Genomic DNA, 19,392 nt, shown 5'->3' on the forward strand with positions numbered 1-19,392 from the left:
GAATGGACCGACTGCACCAAGCGTGACATTCGATCAATCATCTCGGGGACGAACAGGTGCGCAGCGACGCCGAGAAAGAAACGGAGATGCATCGGCGCTACTACATCGACGATCATAAAATCTTAAAAAGGTCTGAGACTCTGAGCAGTGCAATACACTACAACATTTTCAAAGCAACCAAAAACCGTTCGCACTCATTTATCGAAATATGAATTATATTTTGACCGCGCGTTTACGATATAGTTCGACCGAGCCATCTGGTGTCCAAAGCAGTCAACTTCATTCATCCCGCAGATCGTTGCTTTTAGACATTAATGAACATTGACTCTTTTACGTTTATACGATAATAACTTTGAGACGTCATTTTTTTTTTTTTGGAATTGTGCTTTGTAAAATTTGTCATTTCGATAGCTATATCTTATTTTGACTCGAGTCAAAAATAACTTACTTTTTCGCACGCAGCAACTGGAGAATATTCATCAACGGCATCGGTTCGGGGATTATGGAAGCTCAAATGCCGGGTATGACTCTGATCCGACTTGATTCAATTAACTCGACGCTGCTACCACTGCCGCTCTCGCGACTTGGACTTCTTTGATTACTTTTTTAGATTCATTTTTTGCCTCGCGTCGAGTTCGCATTGCATAATTAAGCGCAAAAAATAAACGGGTAACATACGTATACGTAGCGATATAATATCTATATATATTGCGCAACTAGAGCTTCGAACGAGCAATTATACGGCTTTTGCTCGCGAGCGGACGCGCGCTCAAGAGTGTATATACTGTACGGAATGCAAAATAAAACGCCGCGACGACGTCGACGATGTGTGTACGCGGTGCAGCAGGCGCGGAAAGGAAAACCGGAAAAACCGAGCGAAATAAGAAGAGAAAAACCTTTCGCGGATCGTCGTCGTCGTCATCTCAAAGCTGCCCGAGTATATAATTATTGTCCGGCTCGAGCTTATTACATTTTAGCTCTTGACAGGGTTATATACATTGGATTGATGATAAAAAAAAAAAAAAAATAACTGGAAGCCGACAGCGCTGAAGGGATTTTAGCGTGGGATAATTAGGAAAAATCGCGCCGAGACGTAACGAGATACAGCATATAGAAGCCGGATTATTACACCTCGCGCCGATGCTTATTATATACAAACTGTGTACGCAATTATACCCGATCGTCGAGAGCCAATTGAAATTTTTCGACGCTCCCGCAGCAGTCAGTAAGCATGTAGCAGCATCGATGTCAGTCGGTTGCGTGCTCATTTTCATCCGTCTCTGTGTGTGCAGTCTGTGTATGTGTACGTAACCCATGAGATACATACCTATCCACGTGTGTGTGTGCGAACTTTGTTCTAAATAAATCCGCGCGGCGCACACAATCACCGGCAGCGGGAGAGCTTTCTTCTCTCGATGCGTAATGATACTCGAATGGAAGAAGAGATACAGTCGCGACTTTTTAATCGCGATTAACGAAAATGTAAAAAAAAAAAAAAAAAGAAACATTACGTATCCGACTTATTTTTCTCCGTCTTAATAGCGTATAAATATTTATAACGTCGAGTGAAATAAGTGCCTTGCCTGCGACTTTGATACTGGAATTAGAATCGTAACTGCCGTCAGCTCGTGTGATCTCTCGCGCTATGGTGCGCGCATTGCTATATGTGTGTACTTTCTCTCCATGAGCTCGAGAACTTCTCTTATTTATTATTACAAATTATAAATGTACCGTGCGAGGAGTGGAATTCTTAGGAAAATAATCAAGCTGCAGTCGCAGCGATGTAATAGCTGTAAATAATGAATTCAATTTTATCTTTTATTCAATCCATTCTTAATACATAGAAAAAAAAATCACGACTCTCGTCCCGCAGTCGCCAAGCAAACGTTGTACAAATCTCGATTCGTCAGGTGCCGGATGATCATCTCACAGCACTCCTTCGGCAGCTTGAAGTTCATCAGCTCCGCGTAGAATGGATCCAGGCTCCATCGGCGAAAAAATCGCGACATCTCCTCGCAGAGATGCGCTGCCAGCTCGTCGTCGTCGTCCTCGTCCTCGTCCTCGTCGTCCTCATCGTCCTCGTCATCGTCGTCGTCGTCGTCGATGGATATCTCCGTGTATCCGCTGTCGACGAAAAATCCCATGATCGTCAGGATATCGTTCAGGCCCAGCTGGTAGCCCGCCTCGACGAGCTGCTCGACGCAGTCCATCGCGCCCGAAGCCACCTTCTCGTCGTGCCGCAGCTGATAATTCGTCTCCTCCTCCCAGTCCACCGGCGGTCTCAGTTCGCGGCCGAAGTAGCCGCGGTCGGGAAAACGGAACTCGGCTAGATCCGCACCGTGGCTTAAGATCAGCTCCACCATGCGCGGCTGTATCTTGGCCACGGCCCACTGCAGCGGCGTCCTGCCCTCGCTGTCGCGCGCGTCCACCAGCACCTTCAGCTTCAGCTGGTCGCAGACCCAAAAGAAGATCTCCATCAGCCTGTAGTCGTCGCAGTCGTACAGCTCGAACCTGGTGCAGATCCAGTGGAGGGGAGTCTTGCCGTCGCTGCGCGGTGCCAGATTGGGATCGGCGCCGTGCCTCAGCAGCGCAGCGAGCACGTCCTCGGCGTTTCTCTTGATAGCCAGATATATCGGCGACTTACTCGTTCTCGGCTCGAGGCTATTGGGATCCTGCCCGAGCTCGAGGTATTTTTTCACGACATCCACGAGGTCGTGCCTGCAGGCCAAGTGAAAGTGGGTAGTTCCCAGCTCCTCCGCGAGGTAATTCACGTCGAATCTGTCGTAGATCACGAACAGTAGGCGCAGTACGCTGTCCACGCCGAGGTCGTGTTGGTTGTGTTCCGCCGCGAGATGTACGGGCGTGGTGCGACGAGCTGTTCGGGGCTTGCCCGACTCGTCCAGGTCGAGCCTGTCCTTGTAGCCGCATCTCACCGCGAATTCGATGAATTTCTTTCCTCGGCCGAAGTCAATTTTCGTCGCGTCTCGCGACAGCAGCCAATCGATCTCCTCGGCGCGAAACACCTCCAGGAGGTTAGGTAGCGGGCCCCTCCACGATGCAACGAGGCTACGCAGTTCTTTGAGCAGTTGGCGTCGCTCTTCCACGTTCTCCCAGTTGACCTTGTCGCGCAACGTCCTCAATTTTTCCAAGCTCGGGATTTTCGGATCGTCGTCCGTCGAGTCTCGGGGGCCACGATTATTTTTGTCTCGGGCACTGTCGCCGCCTCCGCAAAAACAGTCGCACTCGTAGATGTTTTCATTGGAACTTTGATAGGGATCGTAGTCGTCGCCGGACATTTTGTTCGATGGCACTCGCGCACGCGATCACTAACAATTTACGGGATATTTTATTAATTTTTCACCGAAATCACTCGCTGCTAGCAGCGGTCGAAGGTCCCGATCGGCTTTTGTCGTTCTTTGCGCTGCAGCGTCGTAACGAGTACTAACTGTAAGAAACGTGTATCGTTCCCGCGTATATACAGTCAAAGACGTTACAAAGTCATATGAGATATACCGCATTCCACAACAGACGATGTATTGCAGCGCTGCAGAAGCGAACGGCGAAACTCAGATAATACCAATGTACGTTTCTCGCGTCACGACGATATAAATTTCGCACGTGTTTCTGACATAATCATCAAAAAACCCCAACGCATATTTACTCCTCGCCACTTTACTTATTACTTTCATCTGTTTATAATTTGTTTGTAATAAAATTCAAAGAAAATTACTGATTGTTTGTTACGCTGGAGATCGATGGTATAATTTCTCCAATAATATATACCAAGTTTAGAGTGGCTCTGTTGACAACAATTTTCTCAAACTTTCATTTCACGATTTAAAAATATTGTTACGATCAAGTTACCTAGTTCAATGTGTATATCATCGTTATAGAGCCGTTAGTCGTTGATCAAATTCCAAATGAGAAACATGGACTTCAGTGGTGTATATAACTGTAACGTCAGGTAATTTTTATTTCGTGAGAATGACATTTTCAAAAAATGTTAGTATTATACTTAATTTCAATGTGAATATTGCAGAGTAAAGGAGGAACCAAACGATAATCCCCCGATTGAAAATGATGATTATCAGATAATTGACAATGCAAACGATGCGAACACTGAAGAATCCTTGCGATGTCGAGAAAATTTTGTAAGTGTTCATATAGCACTGCTTATAGCTGACATTTTCAACAACAATTTTCCCTAATCTTGAATTCAAATTATTTTTCTAGACTCGTAGCCCTGACGATGTCGAAGTAGAATTCGAATGTAAGGACGAGAAGCTCGGCATTAACTTATTAGTAGTCAAGAAGATAAAGGACGATTATCCAGATCATTTGCAGCATATGGAAAATAGTTACGATAATCAAACCCAAAAGAAAATTAAAAAAGAAATTGAGAACGAAATAAAAGAAGAATTGAATGCGGATGGTGAACTCAGTGATGCATTTGATGCGAATGAAAAAACATTTGCTCAAAAAAGTCTATGCGAAAAGACCAACGATGAGGTGCATAATGTTACCAAACATACATGCGAGATTTGCAAAAAGAAATTATCAACCAAGGGTAACCTTAAAATCCACATTGATTCGGTTCATAATGGTGTCAAGCATACGTGCGATACATGTCGAAAAACATTCACCCAAAAAGGAGATCTCAAGATTCACATCGGTGCAATTCATAATGGTATTAAACATGAGTGTGGTATATGTAGAAAGACATTCACACAAAAAGGAAAGCTCAAAATTCACATCGATGCGATACATAATGGTATGGCACCTACATGCGAATTATGTGGAAAGACATTCACACAAAAAGGAGATCTCAAGAGGCATATCAATGGACATAATGGTGTTAAACATGCGTGTGGTGTGTGTGGAAAGACATTCACACAAAAAGGACCTCTCAAAATGCACATCGATGCGATGCATAATGGTAAGGCACCTACTTGCGAAGTGTGCGGAAAGAAATTCGCATTCAAGAGTGGTCTCAAACTTCACATGGATGCAATGCATAATGGTATGGCACCTACTTGCGAAATGTGCGGAAAGAAATTCCTAACCGAGCGTTCACTCAAGCTTCACATCGATGGACATAATGGTGTGAAACATGCGTGTGGTGTGTGTGGAAAGACATTCACACAAAAATTTGTTCTCAAAAATCACATCGATGCGATGCATAATGGTAAGGCACCTATTTGCGAAGTGTGCGGAAAGAAATTCGCATTTAAGAATAGTCTCAAAACCCACATGAATTCAATACACCACTCGGGTATGTAATACGTGCGGCAAGACATTTTCACAAAAGCATCGACTTATAACTCACATTAAAACAGTGCATGAAGACATTGCATGTGTTTTTTGCGGAAAAAAATTTCCACAGAGGAAATATCTGTATTGACACGTCAAATTTGTGCACAATGGCGATAACCAAGCAAGAGATCAATGCCAAGGATCTTAAAACGAAAAAACATCGTGACAAATGAGTGGCCATAAAACTTTCATCGAAGTAGCGCATCACTCAGGCATTACCACCCGATAAATGTATAAGATGTATATTAAAATTTTGTAAAAAACAATTATCATTATATTTTGGATTACTTCTACATTTTCTATCTCACTGCTTAAAAAACGATCGAGTTTTAAAAAAATCAATAAACTTTTTACAAAAAAAACATGATATTTCATTTGAATCAATCGATCTATATTTTTATCAATCTGTACGGTTTTGTTAAGCATAAAAATCATGAAACGAGGATTTTTGCAGAAGGTGTATCTCGCGTAAAATGTCAAATGTCAAATCGATTCTTCATAATTAGCTCTACGACATCGCTGACTTTACGATTTGACGCGCAGTTATCATCACGGTACGACCATAATAGCTGAGAAAAATCAAAATCGAAGTTAATCCAATACATTTATTATCGAACGAGACACGGGAGAACCGGCGAATAATTCATCTTGGACCCGTAACCGCCAAGCAGATGTTGTACAAATCTTTGTTCTTCAAATGCGCGACGATCATCTTGCAACACTCCTCCGACAGCCAGTAATGACGCCTTATTGTCTCGCGGAACGCGTCCAGTGCCCATCGTCGAAAAAATCCTCGCGACATCATCTCGCACACGTGTCCGGCCAATCTGTCCGGCATGTCGCGCAAGGAGTCCTCGCGAGCGTACCCGAAGTAGTCCTCGAACTTGACTTTTTCGGCCACCTCTTCGGGCGTCGACCTGACCAGCTCGGCGAGACACATGTCGCCTATGATTATTTCTCCCGAGTCTTCCAAAAGATTCTTATTCATAGATGTTTTCATTGGCACTTTGGTAGGGATCGTAGTCGTAGCCAGACACGTCCATTTTGTTCGATGGCACTCGCGTACGCAATCACTAATAATTTATGGGATATTTTATTAATTTTTCACCAAAATCACCAGCTGCTAGAGGTCGAAGGTCGCGATCGGCTTTTGTTGTTCTTTGCGCTGCAGCGTCGTAAAGAACTGAACGAAATGTGTATCCATCCCACGTATAGGGGAGAAGCGCCTATTATGGCGCAGCGCGTAGTGCGGCACACGTTCATTTAGCATAGTTTGAGATATTTCACCTAACTAAAATTTATGTAGTATATTCTATACATGTGAATCAATTAATTTTTGCAAAAAAAATTATTGCTTTATATCTTCAATAATGAATGACAAGCAATATAAAAAATTCGGCTGTTTTCATCTAATAATTACGAGTTTTAAACTTGAGAATATAGAGTGTTCACAGCTCAAACGCAATTTATAGTACACATGGAGATAAAGTATTTGTGCTCTACTTTAACATGATGCTTTAATATCGACGATTCATCAATTGGTTATTAAGTAATTTGCAATATAAGAGAGCCTTGTTTTTATCCTATTGCGGCGCATCATCGGGGCCAATTATGGCGCACGTTTTTACATGTTAATTTGATGTGCGCCTCGAAAACAGACGACATCACTTTTTGAGGTTAAAGCCTGAAAAGCATGTGCGCCATAATAGGCGAAAAACGAGCCGATCGCGGCGCAGTGACAACTTTCTTAGAATCCTTGTTTATGAATAAATAAACACTTTATTCCTTATACCTTAATCTTTGAAAATGCACCCGTCTTTCTATGAGAAATGTGTATTGAGAAATGTTCAGTTTAGAATTTCATATCATCGAGCACATTTTTTGTTATTAGACAAAATGCGTTAGGTGCGCCATAATAGTCGGTTCTCCCCTATACAGTAAAAGACGTTACAAAGTCATATGAGAATATATACCACATTCCACAACGGACGATGTATTGCAGCGCTGCAGAAGCGAAAGGGCAAACTCGTATAATACCAATTCGCCACCAACGACGATATAAATTTCGACATAATCATCAAAAAACTTCAACGATCCTCGCATGTTTACTCATTACTTTTTTCTATTCAATAATTTCTTTGTAATAAAATACAAAGAAAATTACTGATTGTTTATTACGCCGGAGATCGATGGTATAATTTCTCCAATAATATATACCAAGTTTAGAGTGGCTCTGTTGACATAAATTTTCTCAAACTCTCGTTTCACGATTTATAAATATTGTCACGATCAAGTTACCTAGTTCAATGTACATATCATCGTTATAGAGCCACTAGTCGTTGTTCAAATTCCAAATGAGAAACATGGACTTCAGTGGTGTATATAACTGTAACGTCAGGTAATTTTTATTTCTTGAGAATGACATTTTCAAAAAATGTTAGTATTATACTTAATTTCAATGTGAATATTGCAGAGTGAAGGAGGAACCAAACGACGATTCCCCGATTGAAAATGATGATTATCAGTTAATTGACAATGCACACGACGCTAACACTGACGAATTCTCGCGTTCTTGTCGAGAAAATTTAGTAAGTGTTGATTTCGGACTGCTTATAGCTAAAATTTTTTACAGCAATTTTCTCTAATCTTAAATTTAAATTATATATTTTTAGACTCATGGCCCTAAAGATATTAAAATAGAATTCGAATGTAAGGACGAAAAGTCCAGCATTAACTTATTAGTAGTCAAAAAGATAGAGGACGATTATCCAGATCATTTGCAGCATATGGAAAATAGTTACGATTATCAAACTCAAAAGAAAATTAAAGAAGAAATTGTCGACGAAGTAAAAGGAGAGTTGAATTTGGATCGTGAATTCAGTGATGCATTTGATGCAAATGAAAAAACATTTGCTCAAAAAAGTCTATGCGAAAAGCCCAACGATGAGGTACATAATGGTATCAAACATACATGCAAGATTTGTAGAAAGAAACTCTCAACTAAGCAAGGTCTTAAAATCCACATCGATTCAGTACATAATGGTGTTAAACATGCGTGTGGCACATGTGGAAAGACATTCACACGAAAAGAAAAGCTCAAAATTCACATCGATGCGATTCATAAAGAAATGGCACCTACTTGCGAAGTGTGCGGAAAGAAATTTCTAACGAAGAGTGCACTCAAGATGCACATTGACGGACATAATGGTATTAGACATGCATGTGGTGTATGTGGAAAGGCATTTACAAAAAAAAGTAATCTGAAAAGACACATCGATATGATGCATAATGGTATGGCACCTGCATGCGAATTATGCGGAAAAAAATTTCAAGCGAAGACAGCACTCAAGACCCACATCGATTCAGTTCATAATGGTGTTAAACATGCATGTGGTATGTGTGAAAAGACATTCTCACAAAAAGGTCATCTCAAGACTCACATCGATACAATGCATAATGGTATGGCACCTACATGCGAATTATGTGGAAAGACATTCACACGAAAAGGAGATCTCAAGATTCACATCGATGGACATAATGGTGTTAAACATCCATGTAATATATGCGGTAAAAAATTTGCACGAAAAGATATTCTCAAAATTCACATCGATTCGATGCATAATGGTAAGGCACCTACTTGCGAAGTGTGCGGAAAGAAATTCGCATTCAAGAATGGTCTCAAAATGCACATGAATTCAATACACCACTCATGTATGTAATACGTGCGGCAAGACATTTTCACAAAAGCATCGATTTATAATTCACATTAAAACATTGCATGAAGACATTGCATGTGTTTTTTGCGGAAAAAAATTTCCACAGAGAAAATATTTATATAGACACGTCAAATTTGTGCACAATGGCGATAACCAAGCAAGACATCAATGACAAGGATTTTAAAACGAAAAAACATCGTGACAAATGAGTGGCCATAAAACTTCCATCGATGTAGCACATCACTCAGGCATTACCACCCGATAAATGTATAAGATGTACGTTAAAATTTTGTAAAAAACAATTATCATTATATTTTGGATTACTTCTACATTTTCTATCTCACTGCTTAAAAAACGATCGAGTTTTAAAAAAATCAATAAACTTTTTACAAAAAAAAAACATGATATTTCATTTGAATCAATCGATCTATATTTTTATCAATCTGTACGGTTTTGTTAAGCATAAAAATCATGAAACGAGGATTTTTGCAGAAGGTGTATCTCGCGTAAAATGTCAAATGTCAAATCGATTCTTCATAATTAGCTCTACGACATCGCTGACTTTACGATTTGACGCGCAGTTATCATCACGGTACGACCATAATAGCTGAGAAAAATCAAAATCGAAGTTAATCCAATACATTTATTATCGAACGAGACACGGGAGAACCGGCGAATAATTCATCTTGGACCCGTAACCGCCAAGCAGATGTTGTACAAATCTTTGTTCTTCAAATGCGCGACGATCATCTTGCAACACTCCTCCGACAGCCAGTAATGACGCCTTATTGTCTCGCGGAACGCGTCCAGTGCCCATCGTCGAAAAAATCCTCGCGACATCATCTCGCACACGTGTCCGGCCAATCTGTCCGGCATGTCGCGCAAGGAGTCCTCGCGAGCGTACCCGAAGTAGTCCTCGAACTTGACTTTTTCGGCCACCTCTTCGGGCGTCGACCTGACGAGCTCGTTGAGACACATGTCGCCTATGATTATTTTTCCCGCGTCTTCCAGAAAATTCTCGTCGTCGTACCAATCGTCGTCGTCGTCGTCGTCCGTCATGTCGAGCAACCGATTGCGGAAGAAGAATCCCATTATCGTCAGGGCTTCAGTCGGGTCGAACACGTATCCTTTGGTTTCCAACGACTCGAAGATCATGAGAGCGCCCGATGCACTTTTTAAATCGCCTCTGAACTCGTAATTGGGTTCCCAATCTCTGGGCGGATTCACTCCACCGAAGTAGCTCGCGTCGGGGAAGCGGAAGCTCGACAAGTCCGCGACGCGCGCCAAGAGTATCTCCACCATGCGCGGCTCGATTCCCGCCACGGCCCACTGCAGCGGTGTCCTATCCTCGTCGTCACGGACGTCGATCCGCACCGGCCGTTTCAGCTCGTCGCAGACCTCGAAAAACGTCTCCATCAAGCAATCGTTATTGGCGTCGTAGAGTTCGTCTCTGTTGCTGATCATGTGCAGCGGAGTGCGTCCCTCGTCGTTGGCCAGATTCGGATCCGCTCCGGCTCTCAGCAGCACGGCGACTACGTCCATCTGGGCTCTCTTCAGAGCCAAGTGAAGCGGCGGTTGGCCCGTTCTCGGCTCCGGACGATCGGGATCCTGTCCCGACTCGAGGAATTTCTCGACGGCTTCCTCGCAGCCGAACTTGCAGGCCACGTGGAAGTGCGTTAATCCATCTTCGTCGATGAAATTTACATCAAACCTGTCGTATATTTCAAAAAGCCGACAGATCACGAATTTCCTGTTGAGATTCGGGCATCTGGCCGCGCGATGAATCGGCGTGGTGCGACGCAAAAGTGTCTTGCCTTCGCTATCGACCTCGGGCTCGTCTTTGTAGCTAGTGTCGATCAATACGTCGATGAACGAGTCTCTCCCGTAAACGTACAGACGGCCGTCGGAACCGTCGACGTGATCCGAGAGAAGACGCTCGATCTCGTCGGCTCGGAAAATTTCCCGGAGGTTAGAAAGCGCAGGCCCCTTCCAATCGTCGATCAGACGAACGAGTCGATAGAAAAATTTGCGTCGCTCCTCGTAAGTATTCCAATCGACCTTTTCGCGCATATCCTTCAATCTTTTCGAGCTTAGAATATCTCGATCCGTCTCGTTCTCGGAATCTAGGTCGTTGACGTCGTCGTTTTTGTCTGCGGCACAGCTGTCACCGCCTCCGAAAAAACACTCACATTCGTAGATGTTTTCATTGGAACTTTGGTAGGGATCGTCTTCGTCGTCGTCGTCGGACATGTCCATTGTTCGGTGCACTCACGAGTAATCACTAGTAATTTAGAATATTTTTCTTATCTATTCACTAAAATCATTTTCTGAGCGGTCGCGGACCGACGCGCGATCGGCTTTTGTCGATTGATCGCCGTAGCAGCAGAAGCAGAAGCACTGAGAAGTTTCCCTTCGAGAAAATTTCACTGCGGCCAGTGACTCAAAATGAAATAATATCATTTACCTTCGGCGCTTATGATTCGAGATTTATGCTTGATTCATACCTTCTACCTCAATTAAAATACCGATTTCTCGCGAGTAGCTAATTGGCGAAACGAAGTAAAAAAAAAATAACAACAAAATAATAATCGATAATAACGATCCTTGGCACATATCGTATGGCCGCCGACAAAAAAAAGTATCGTGCTATATTAGTTGTGCCTCGAGGCGGCCGATCTCTGTGCGTGCGTGCGCGGGAAAATTTTCGTAAGCAGCTACTCTTGCTGCACGCGTCCTGAATTTTCGATCGAAAACGTCATGTATCGTGTGAGATTTCACGAAGTCAAGGTCAGAAAATCGCTCGGAACGGGGAAATTTTTAATTCTCAGGCCACTCGATGGAACTTCACATCAACGTTGTGAATTATCGATACTCATTGCTGTTTTCGAAACGTCAAAAAATATTGCTCGTCTAATTGAGTGTCTCTCGAACGAGGAACACGTCGTTAACATTATAAACCAAAAGGTCATCAATTGAAACGAAAAAAAAGAAAAAAGGAACGAAATGACGATGCGACAACGAGAGATAAACGACACTGCACAGCGACGAGAGACGCGAGAGCCCAAGCGTGACGAGACTTTTAATAGTTTTTTTTTTCTTTTTTTTTTTTTTTTGCACATAATGCGTCTGGCGCAGTGCAGCGACGACGTCGCGGCGCACAATGGCCCATTGTCATTATCGTATTCGCTCGAATCGTTACTTTTTTCCTCTTGCTTTTTGTTAGTGCTTTACGACGCGTTTTGAATTTATCCTCCGTGTGGACAGGAGATATAATATATACTTATAAATGTATAGAAGCGTCGAATTTCACTTTCCTGCGTGCACGCGCACACCTCGAATCGTTTATTAATAATTGACTACAGTCTTTTATAACTTCGACAAATATTTTCTCGATTGTTTGTACGTCGAAAAAAAAATGTATGAACGAGTAATGAATTTATACACTATCTCTCGCGAGCTATAACATGTTTACCAGAAACTTTGTAAAATTAATTGCCGCACGCGCGACGTGCGAACGTTTCTCGTATAAACTGTTGGGTGCATAGTTGCGCTCACGTTTATACCTTTTTGATTGGCCGTTGACGTATAATTCGTGAAATTAATCGTGTAAATCCCGCGAAATACATTAGATGACGCTACTTGAATCGAATTCAAGCCGTGCGCTATACTCGCAAATATTTATTTTGAAAATTTGAGTGTAGCGAGACGCCGCAGTCCGCAGGCCGGGCATAGAGCACGGAGAGGTCATGCGGTCGACGCACGACGTAAACAACAGTCGTCCCGAGATAGTTCGCTCGATCATCGCAGAAACATTAGTTGTTGATGGATAATCCCTAGTGAGAAGGATGGATTCAAGTGATTTATTTAACCGCGCCGTCAGGTAACTTTTATTTTTTGAGAATAACATTATAATGTAATATCATTAGAAAATGCTTGAACTTATTGAGGTTATTTCAGGGTGAAAGAGGAGCCTATCGATGAGTCGCTTATTCAATATAATGGAAAAATGATGGACGAGAAACCAGATCTTAAAAACTTACAACTCTTGACATTTCCGTCGGAAAATTCAGTAAGTGTTGATAATTATAAGTAACTGGTATTGCTTTGGCTTTTTAATGAAAATTTTAACGTAGTTTTGATTTTTCAACAGACTCGTACCATTCGAAAATGTAACATTAAACTTGAAAATGAACTCGATGACGAAGTGGAAATAGTTGTTGAATGCGAAAACGTCAAGCCTTACATTCATTTATTGGCAGTCAACAAAGTTGAAGAAGACTCTCAAAATTTTTTGCAGGATATGAAAGATACTGATGGTTGTAAAACTCGAAAAATAATTAAAGTGGAACCCGTGGGTGAAATAATGCAACAGAAATTTGTTGGCTTCGCCGCGGAAGAGTCAAATTTGAATTTAAACTGTGAACTTAAGGAACGAAGCAAAAAGAGAAGAATTGAAAAAAGCGAGCATAACCTCAAAATGCACATCGGTACGACGCAGAACGATAAATAAAAACTCTCGGATGTGGAACATGCGAAAAAAAGTTTTCAAGTAAAGTTTATCTCAAAAAAAATATCGACGGTGTGCAAAGTGGTGGCATACATACATGCAGTACGTGCCAAAAGACGTTCAGAAGTAAAAATTATCTCAAAATACACATCGAATCGGTGCATCATAAAATTACGTATCCATGTGATATTTGCGGAAAGACATTCGCACAAAAAGGTAATCTCAAAAAGCACATTGATTCGATGCATCATAAAATTACATATCCATGTGATATTTGCGGAAAGACATTCGCACAAAAAGGTACTCTTAAAACCCACATCGAATCGCTGCATCATAAAATTACGTATCCATGTGATATTTGTGGAAAGACATTCGCACAAAAAGGTACTCTCAAAACCCATATCGAATCGGTGCATAATAAAATCCCGCATCCATGTGATATTTGCCAAAATACATTCTCAGAAAGGAGTAGTCTCAGAAAGCACATTGTTTCGGTGCACAACAAAATCACGCATGCATGTGATATATGCCAAAAGACATTCACACAGAAAGCGAATCTCAAAGTCCACATCGATTCGGTACATCGTAAAATCACGCATCCATGTGATATATGCCAAGAGACATTCACACAGAAAACAAATCTCAAAATCCACATCGAATCGGTGCATCATAAAATTACGTATGCATGTGATATATGCCGGAAGACATTCTCAGAAAAGAGTACATTAAAAAAACACATCGATTCGGTGCATAATGGTGTTAGTTACACATGTGATGCATGTGGGAAGACATTCACACTGAAGAGCAATCTCAAAAGACACATCGATACGGCGCACAATGGTACTGAACGAGTATGTGATATGTGCGGGAAAAAATTCACAAGAACGAGCGCTCTCCGAGTACACATCGATTCGCTGCACAATGACAATCCTAAAAAATGTGGCACATGCGGTAGGGCGTATGTAAGTAAGAATAATCTCCAAAGACACATCGATTCAGTGCATAATGGTATTACCTACGCATGTGATAAATGTGAAAAGACATTCACACAGAAGAGCAATCTCAAAACCCACCTTGAAACAGTTCATCGCAGGTTCATTAAAACTTAATGTGCATAAAATTGAATATTCATATTCGTAAATCTTATTTAAAAATGTTCATTTATAATAATATTATGTATTTTTCGAATGTTATTTAATTATGTAAAAGCAGAGTTCAATTTTTGTGGAATTTAATAAATTTTTTCGAGGAAAATTAAGACACACGTTTTCAATTATAAGCTAATAAAATTTTGAAGTTGATGTCAATTTTGCATTTCCAGACTAATCCCAAAAATTTTAATAAAATTTAAGAACATAAAACAATTATTCGATTGTACAAAGTAATGAAACATTAGAGCTGCAGCAGAGCAGACTTGAAAACTCACAACATTTCGCATCACGCGTGTGTGTGCCACACGCGGGCCCGGTGACGTCATAATCCATAAATTATGCATTACGCGATCCGCGCAACGAGCAGCTTGGCAACAGTTTCACGGCTATTTTGCAACGAAGACGCGTCTGTGCGTGTGTGTGTGTGTGTTCGCGATGGCGTTAGAGCAGAGATCTATCTATCTCCTTCCGCGCATTGTGCGCATCCGTGTAACAGAGAGCTAGATATATAGCTGCACCAAGTTCGTGTACCGATGCGTTCGTATGAGTGCGTCGACGACGGTGATTCAGCGGTAAAAAAAAATTAATCGATGACACTCACGCACACACGCGTAACCCCCCTTTTTTTTTTATCTATGATTTTTGTAAAGTACGTGGGGAAAGTTTGTCGCGATTACGAGCCGATTTTTTTCAACCCCCTGACAAATCCGAGGCAATGATTCGTGAATAAAAGTAAGAGGAATAAAAATAAATTCATGACTCATCGCGCCACTTGAACTCCAGACAGGTTGTCAAAACAGCCAACGCACGTGCCACCGCGTGCATGAAACGAAAGACGCAGACGACGATCGTCTCAATCGCCTTACTCACTCTCTCGAGTCTCGAGCGGAAAAGAAGACCTAGCAACTCCCTCTGTGCGCAGGAAGTAAAAGGTGATATCGGCGAGAGACTCGCTTTACCTATATGATACAATGCGCTGCTGCGGTGTGTGCAACGCGTCGTAAGTAATGGGTTAAAATTGAAGGAAAAGAAAAGATGAAAAAAAAAGAAGCGTATAACCACGGAGAAACGAGAGAAAGAAGGCAAACATGTATAACGTACTGGTGTGCAATTTAAACCATATACACACACGTACATCGGCTATATAGCAGCAGCAGCAGGTCCCTTGAACCCGGTGGCAAGCCAAGCATTAAAGGCCAGATAATGATAAGTCACTTCACGCATGCGTAATTTGCCCGGGGTATATACGTATACATGTACGCGTCTGGCCCCGGCCCCCTACTTGCCGAGGCTCTCTCTCTCTCTCATATGGAATTCATATCGCTGCCCACAGGTATATATGAATAAGAAAGAGAACCCATATGCACTGTAGCTCGTTAACCATGAGTCGCTGTTGTGTTTATACACACATGTTATTCTTTTCCGCGCGAGCTGAGCTTTTAACAGGTGAGGGGGATTCGTCGTTTTCTTTCTTTTTTTTTTCTTGTTTTACACAAAAATCGGCGGGGAAAAAATCACGCTGCTCGCGCGCGCGGTATGGAAATCTCTTTCCTAAGCTAGCTCTGCCCGCATGCACGCGCGTACGTGACGCGGTTTTAAGGAGCTTTCGCGAGAGGGAGTGGAAGTTATTTCTCTTCTTATATGTACGGCGAAAAAAGTAAAAAAATAAATAAAATGAGAGAGAGAGGAGGAAATGCGTAGTATACGTTGTATTACGCGCGTGCGTGCGTGCGGTTGACTGGCAGGTTTTCTCTCTCTCTCTCTCTCTCTCTCGACTTGCCGAATCAATTTCTCGCGGCTTCTCGGATTTCGAGACTCGAATTTGGACTTAATATACACACGAATATATGTATGTATCGCGTAAAAGTTAAGAGAGAGAAGTATAGGAAACTTTTATATAAATGTGTAGATTATTCCTGGACGCAGACGCAACGTTACTGCGAATACATGTCTTCTCGTCACAATATTATGTACGTCCTCGACGAGTAGGACATATGCACACGCGCGGACAGCAACGAGCGAGAGTGACGTTAACGAGTTATTATAAATTCGGAGCTGTGAGAAAGTCAAAAATAAAAAAAAAATGAAGGATGATACGATCGCGCTCGTATATATATGTGCAAAACCTGATTCTCAGTGTATACGAAAAAAAGCTCATTTGCCTGCGCGTGGATCATCTCGCTGATTGGCTCACCGTCTATATTCGGTTCGCGCCATATAACGCGATCGTTGTTATTGTTGCACGAGCGCGAGGAAAATGAAGGAAAAAAAGTGATAACTCCAAGGTCCGAGAGTCAAATGTGTGAACTCGATTTCGCTGCTGCCACGACAAAGCGTTGTATTATGGATTTTCTCGAAGAAAAACGCGAGTGCATACTATAATAGTGAGCGCGTCGACGCTGCACGGCCTTAACCCGACTTTATAAGTCTCTCGGTCAGGGCATTAGATCGTAATGCGCTTCTGTTTTTTTTTCTTTTACTCGTCATGCACGAATTCCACGATGAAAAAAAAAAAACAAAAAAAACAAAACAAATACGAATACAAAATAGCATACTACGCGTGACTGACTCGTCGCGTTTAACCGATCGGAAAACCCCGCCCTCCGGTGTCACTCAAAAGGGTATATCGATAAAAGAGAGCTATGTATCGCAAAATTACCTGCGCTTCGACGAGTGCAGTATAGGAACACACGATGCCCAACCGAATCGAAAGTCAGACAACATTTATACTTGTATATATATCCACATAGCACAAGAGCTCGACGCTCGTGGGTTATTATTATGCACTTGACGCAATTTGCACGCTCGTATATAATACGGATCGGAGCCGCGAGGACGATGATACTCGAGTTTTTCAGGGTCAAGTGCGACGGTCTATACCAGCTCATATATATACGTTTGTATATAAAATTGACTCTTAGCGACCGACAGATTTTGCAGCGTCGAGAGTCTATCCGTAGAACAAATATAGAGAAGAAAAAAATTTCGTTCTCTGACCCGCATGGAGCATCGAGAAAGCAATGTGTAAACGATCGTCGATAGAGCTATAACACTCGTAGCTCGAACAAGTACGGGAGGATCAACGACCTTAAATTATGCACGCACACGGATCTAAGTCGTGTATCATCGTTATAATACACCAGAAACCGCAAAACACGAAAATCAATTTTCATTCCAAGCAGGCCATCGGATGTTTCCTTCCTCATATAGCACGAATCGCGTCTAATATACGTACATCCTAGGCACGCAAATCCCTCGTATAAATCTCAAAGAAAGAGGGAAAAAAAATGAAATAAACTGAAATACAGGCAACTATCAGCGTGGTTCTATCCTGCTGTATAATATACGATAATCGTCGCATCGATATAAATTCGTCGTCGCTGCTGGTGGGTGGTGCACATAGCTATATCTATATACATAATATACACTAGACCGGAAGAGCAGCTCTCGCGCCAAGCGGCGGCGGACACCTGTTCCCGAAGCTATATATACAGCCGAGCCGATCGACCTGTCCATAATAATATCATATAATGTATACACTTGCACACGTGCTGTATAGTGTACTACTATACGGACACGTAACGCGTATCGATCTCGCTCTCGTGTGCTTATATTATAACGGGCTGTACATACAAAGAATATGTGTGTAGGCCTCGCTTTTGATGGCTTCCAGAGCTGTACTGTACGTATTTTATTGTATATACACAAACATTATACGAACTTGGATACTCTTTGATCGTAATATCGTTGGGTATTTGTATCGACGACGTTCAAACATTGATTACTTTTTTTTCTACTCTATGTATGAGAATAATGAAAGAAAAAAAATCAATGAGTAGTCGTTGAAACTGAATTAAAATTAGAAAAACAAAAACATTTATTAATAATATACGAATTCGTGAATTCAATTTAAAAAGCCCGAGTTTTTATAATTGTAATGTTTTATCTACAGCCGCAATTATACCGTCTACGACGAAGTTTTCATTATTCAAATCAGGACGCAAATTCGACAACGTCGCGACCAATTTGTTGATATGATCCATGCAAGCCAAGCACGAGAAACGATTCGAGATTTTCCGGCTCGTCGAACAACCCGAAAAATTTCGCTCGACGACGATCGGCATGCGGGAAGCCAGAAACAATCTGAACTCAATCGTTCAGACTCTCCAGGACAAGCTCTTCCACTCGAACGCAATGAACAGAGGAAAAAGCTCGTCGAGAAGATCGTGTCGCTCCTTCTCGATTTTTCCAATCGACTTTTGCTCGTAGGCTCTTTAAATTTTCCAATGTTTCGACGTTGGACTCGGACATGTAAGTTGCTAACAATGTGAAAATATAATTTTTGATTATTTTGCACGAAAATCTCTTGCTACGATCGATGCGCGATTTTCTCTTTGTTTACTCTGGCGAAGTTTGGTATACGTTCAATTGGAAAGTAAATTGACTCGACGATGTAGCCATGTATTAGTGTATATTATGAAAATATACAAGCGACGATTTCTTTGATAAATATCGACGAATACATAATAATTATGATTCAACTTCTTTGAAAATAATTTAATGAAAATGTATAAACGTTAAAATTTATATTCCACTGTAGGTTTTTTCTTACGTTAATAGATGTTTAATCATAAAAATGCGTTGTCAAGATAATTCGATTTAAACCTATAACCGCCATCGGTATTTTTAATACAGATCGACTGAA

General features: G+C 41.7%; 3 protein-coding genes across 3 annotated transcripts; all 3 read left to right on the forward strand.

Moving 5' to 3' along the window:
- The first annotated feature begins 3,875 nt into the window (after positions 1-3,875).
- Positions 3,876-9,633, forward strand: LOC106653649 (zinc finger protein 569-like). The gene is made up of 6 exons (XM_014373173.2): positions 3,876-3,964; positions 4,040-4,151; positions 4,234-5,276; positions 7,787-7,901; positions 7,986-8,772; positions 9,611-9,633. Exons 1-6 carry the CDS (start codon positions 3,921-3,923, stop codon positions 9,631-9,633), a joined length of 2,124 nt encoding a protein of 707 aa, XP_014228659.2. The 5' UTR covers positions 3,876-3,920.
- Positions 9,634-12,648: 3,015 nt separating this feature from the next.
- Positions 12,649-13,606, forward strand: LOC106653651. The gene is made up of 3 exons (XM_014373174.2): positions 12,649-12,909; positions 12,987-13,098; positions 13,180-13,606. The coding sequence occupies exons 1-3, from the start codon at positions 12,875-12,877 to the stop codon at positions 13,537-13,539; spliced, it is 507 nt and encodes a 168-aa protein (XP_014228660.1). The 5' UTR covers positions 12,649-12,874; the 3' UTR covers positions 13,540-13,606.
- Positions 13,575-14,645, forward strand: LOC111693609 (zinc finger protein 525-like; the record flags this gene model as incomplete). The annotated part of the gene is made up of 1 exon (XM_023458709.1): positions 13,575-14,645. A coding segment is annotated over one exon (1,071 nt), but the record flags the coding sequence as incomplete, so codon positions are not given.
- Between the last annotated feature and the right edge of the window lie 4,747 nt (positions 14,646-19,392).

This window comes from Trichogramma pretiosum, unplaced genomic scaffold (genome assembly GCF_000599845.2).
Source record: "Trichogramma pretiosum strain Unisexual culture from Peru unplaced genomic scaffold, Tpre_2.0 scaffold75, whole genome shotgun sequence".
In the NCBI taxonomy this organism is placed as follows: domain Eukaryota; kingdom Metazoa; phylum Arthropoda; class Insecta; order Hymenoptera; family Trichogrammatidae; genus Trichogramma; species Trichogramma pretiosum.

Excerpts from the sequence above, each read along its gene's own strand:
- LOC106653649 (XM_014373173.2), top strand. The coding sequence starts at position 3,921 with ATGAGAAACATGGACTTCAGTGGTGTATATAACTGTAACGTCAG. Across the intron at positions 4,152-4,233 it reads TGCGATGTCGAGAAAATTTT|ACTCGTAGCCCTGACGATGT; the intron begins GTAAGTGTTCAT and ends TTATTTTTCTAG. Across the intron at positions 5,277-7,786 it reads TCAATACACCACTCGGGTAT|AGTGAAGGAGGAACCAAACG; the intron begins GTAATACGTGCG and ends TGAATATTGCAG.
- LOC106653651 (XM_014373174.2), top strand. The coding sequence starts at position 12,875 with ATGGATTCAAGTGATTTATTTAACCGCGCCGTCAG. Across the intron at positions 12,910-12,986 it reads TTATTTAACCGCGCCGTCAG|GGTGAAAGAGGAGCCTATCG; the intron begins GTAACTTTTATT and ends AGGTTATTTCAG. Across the intron at positions 13,099-13,179 it reads CATTTCCGTCGGAAAATTCA|ACTCGTACCATTCGAAAATG; the intron begins GTAAGTGTTGAT and ends ATTTTTCAACAG.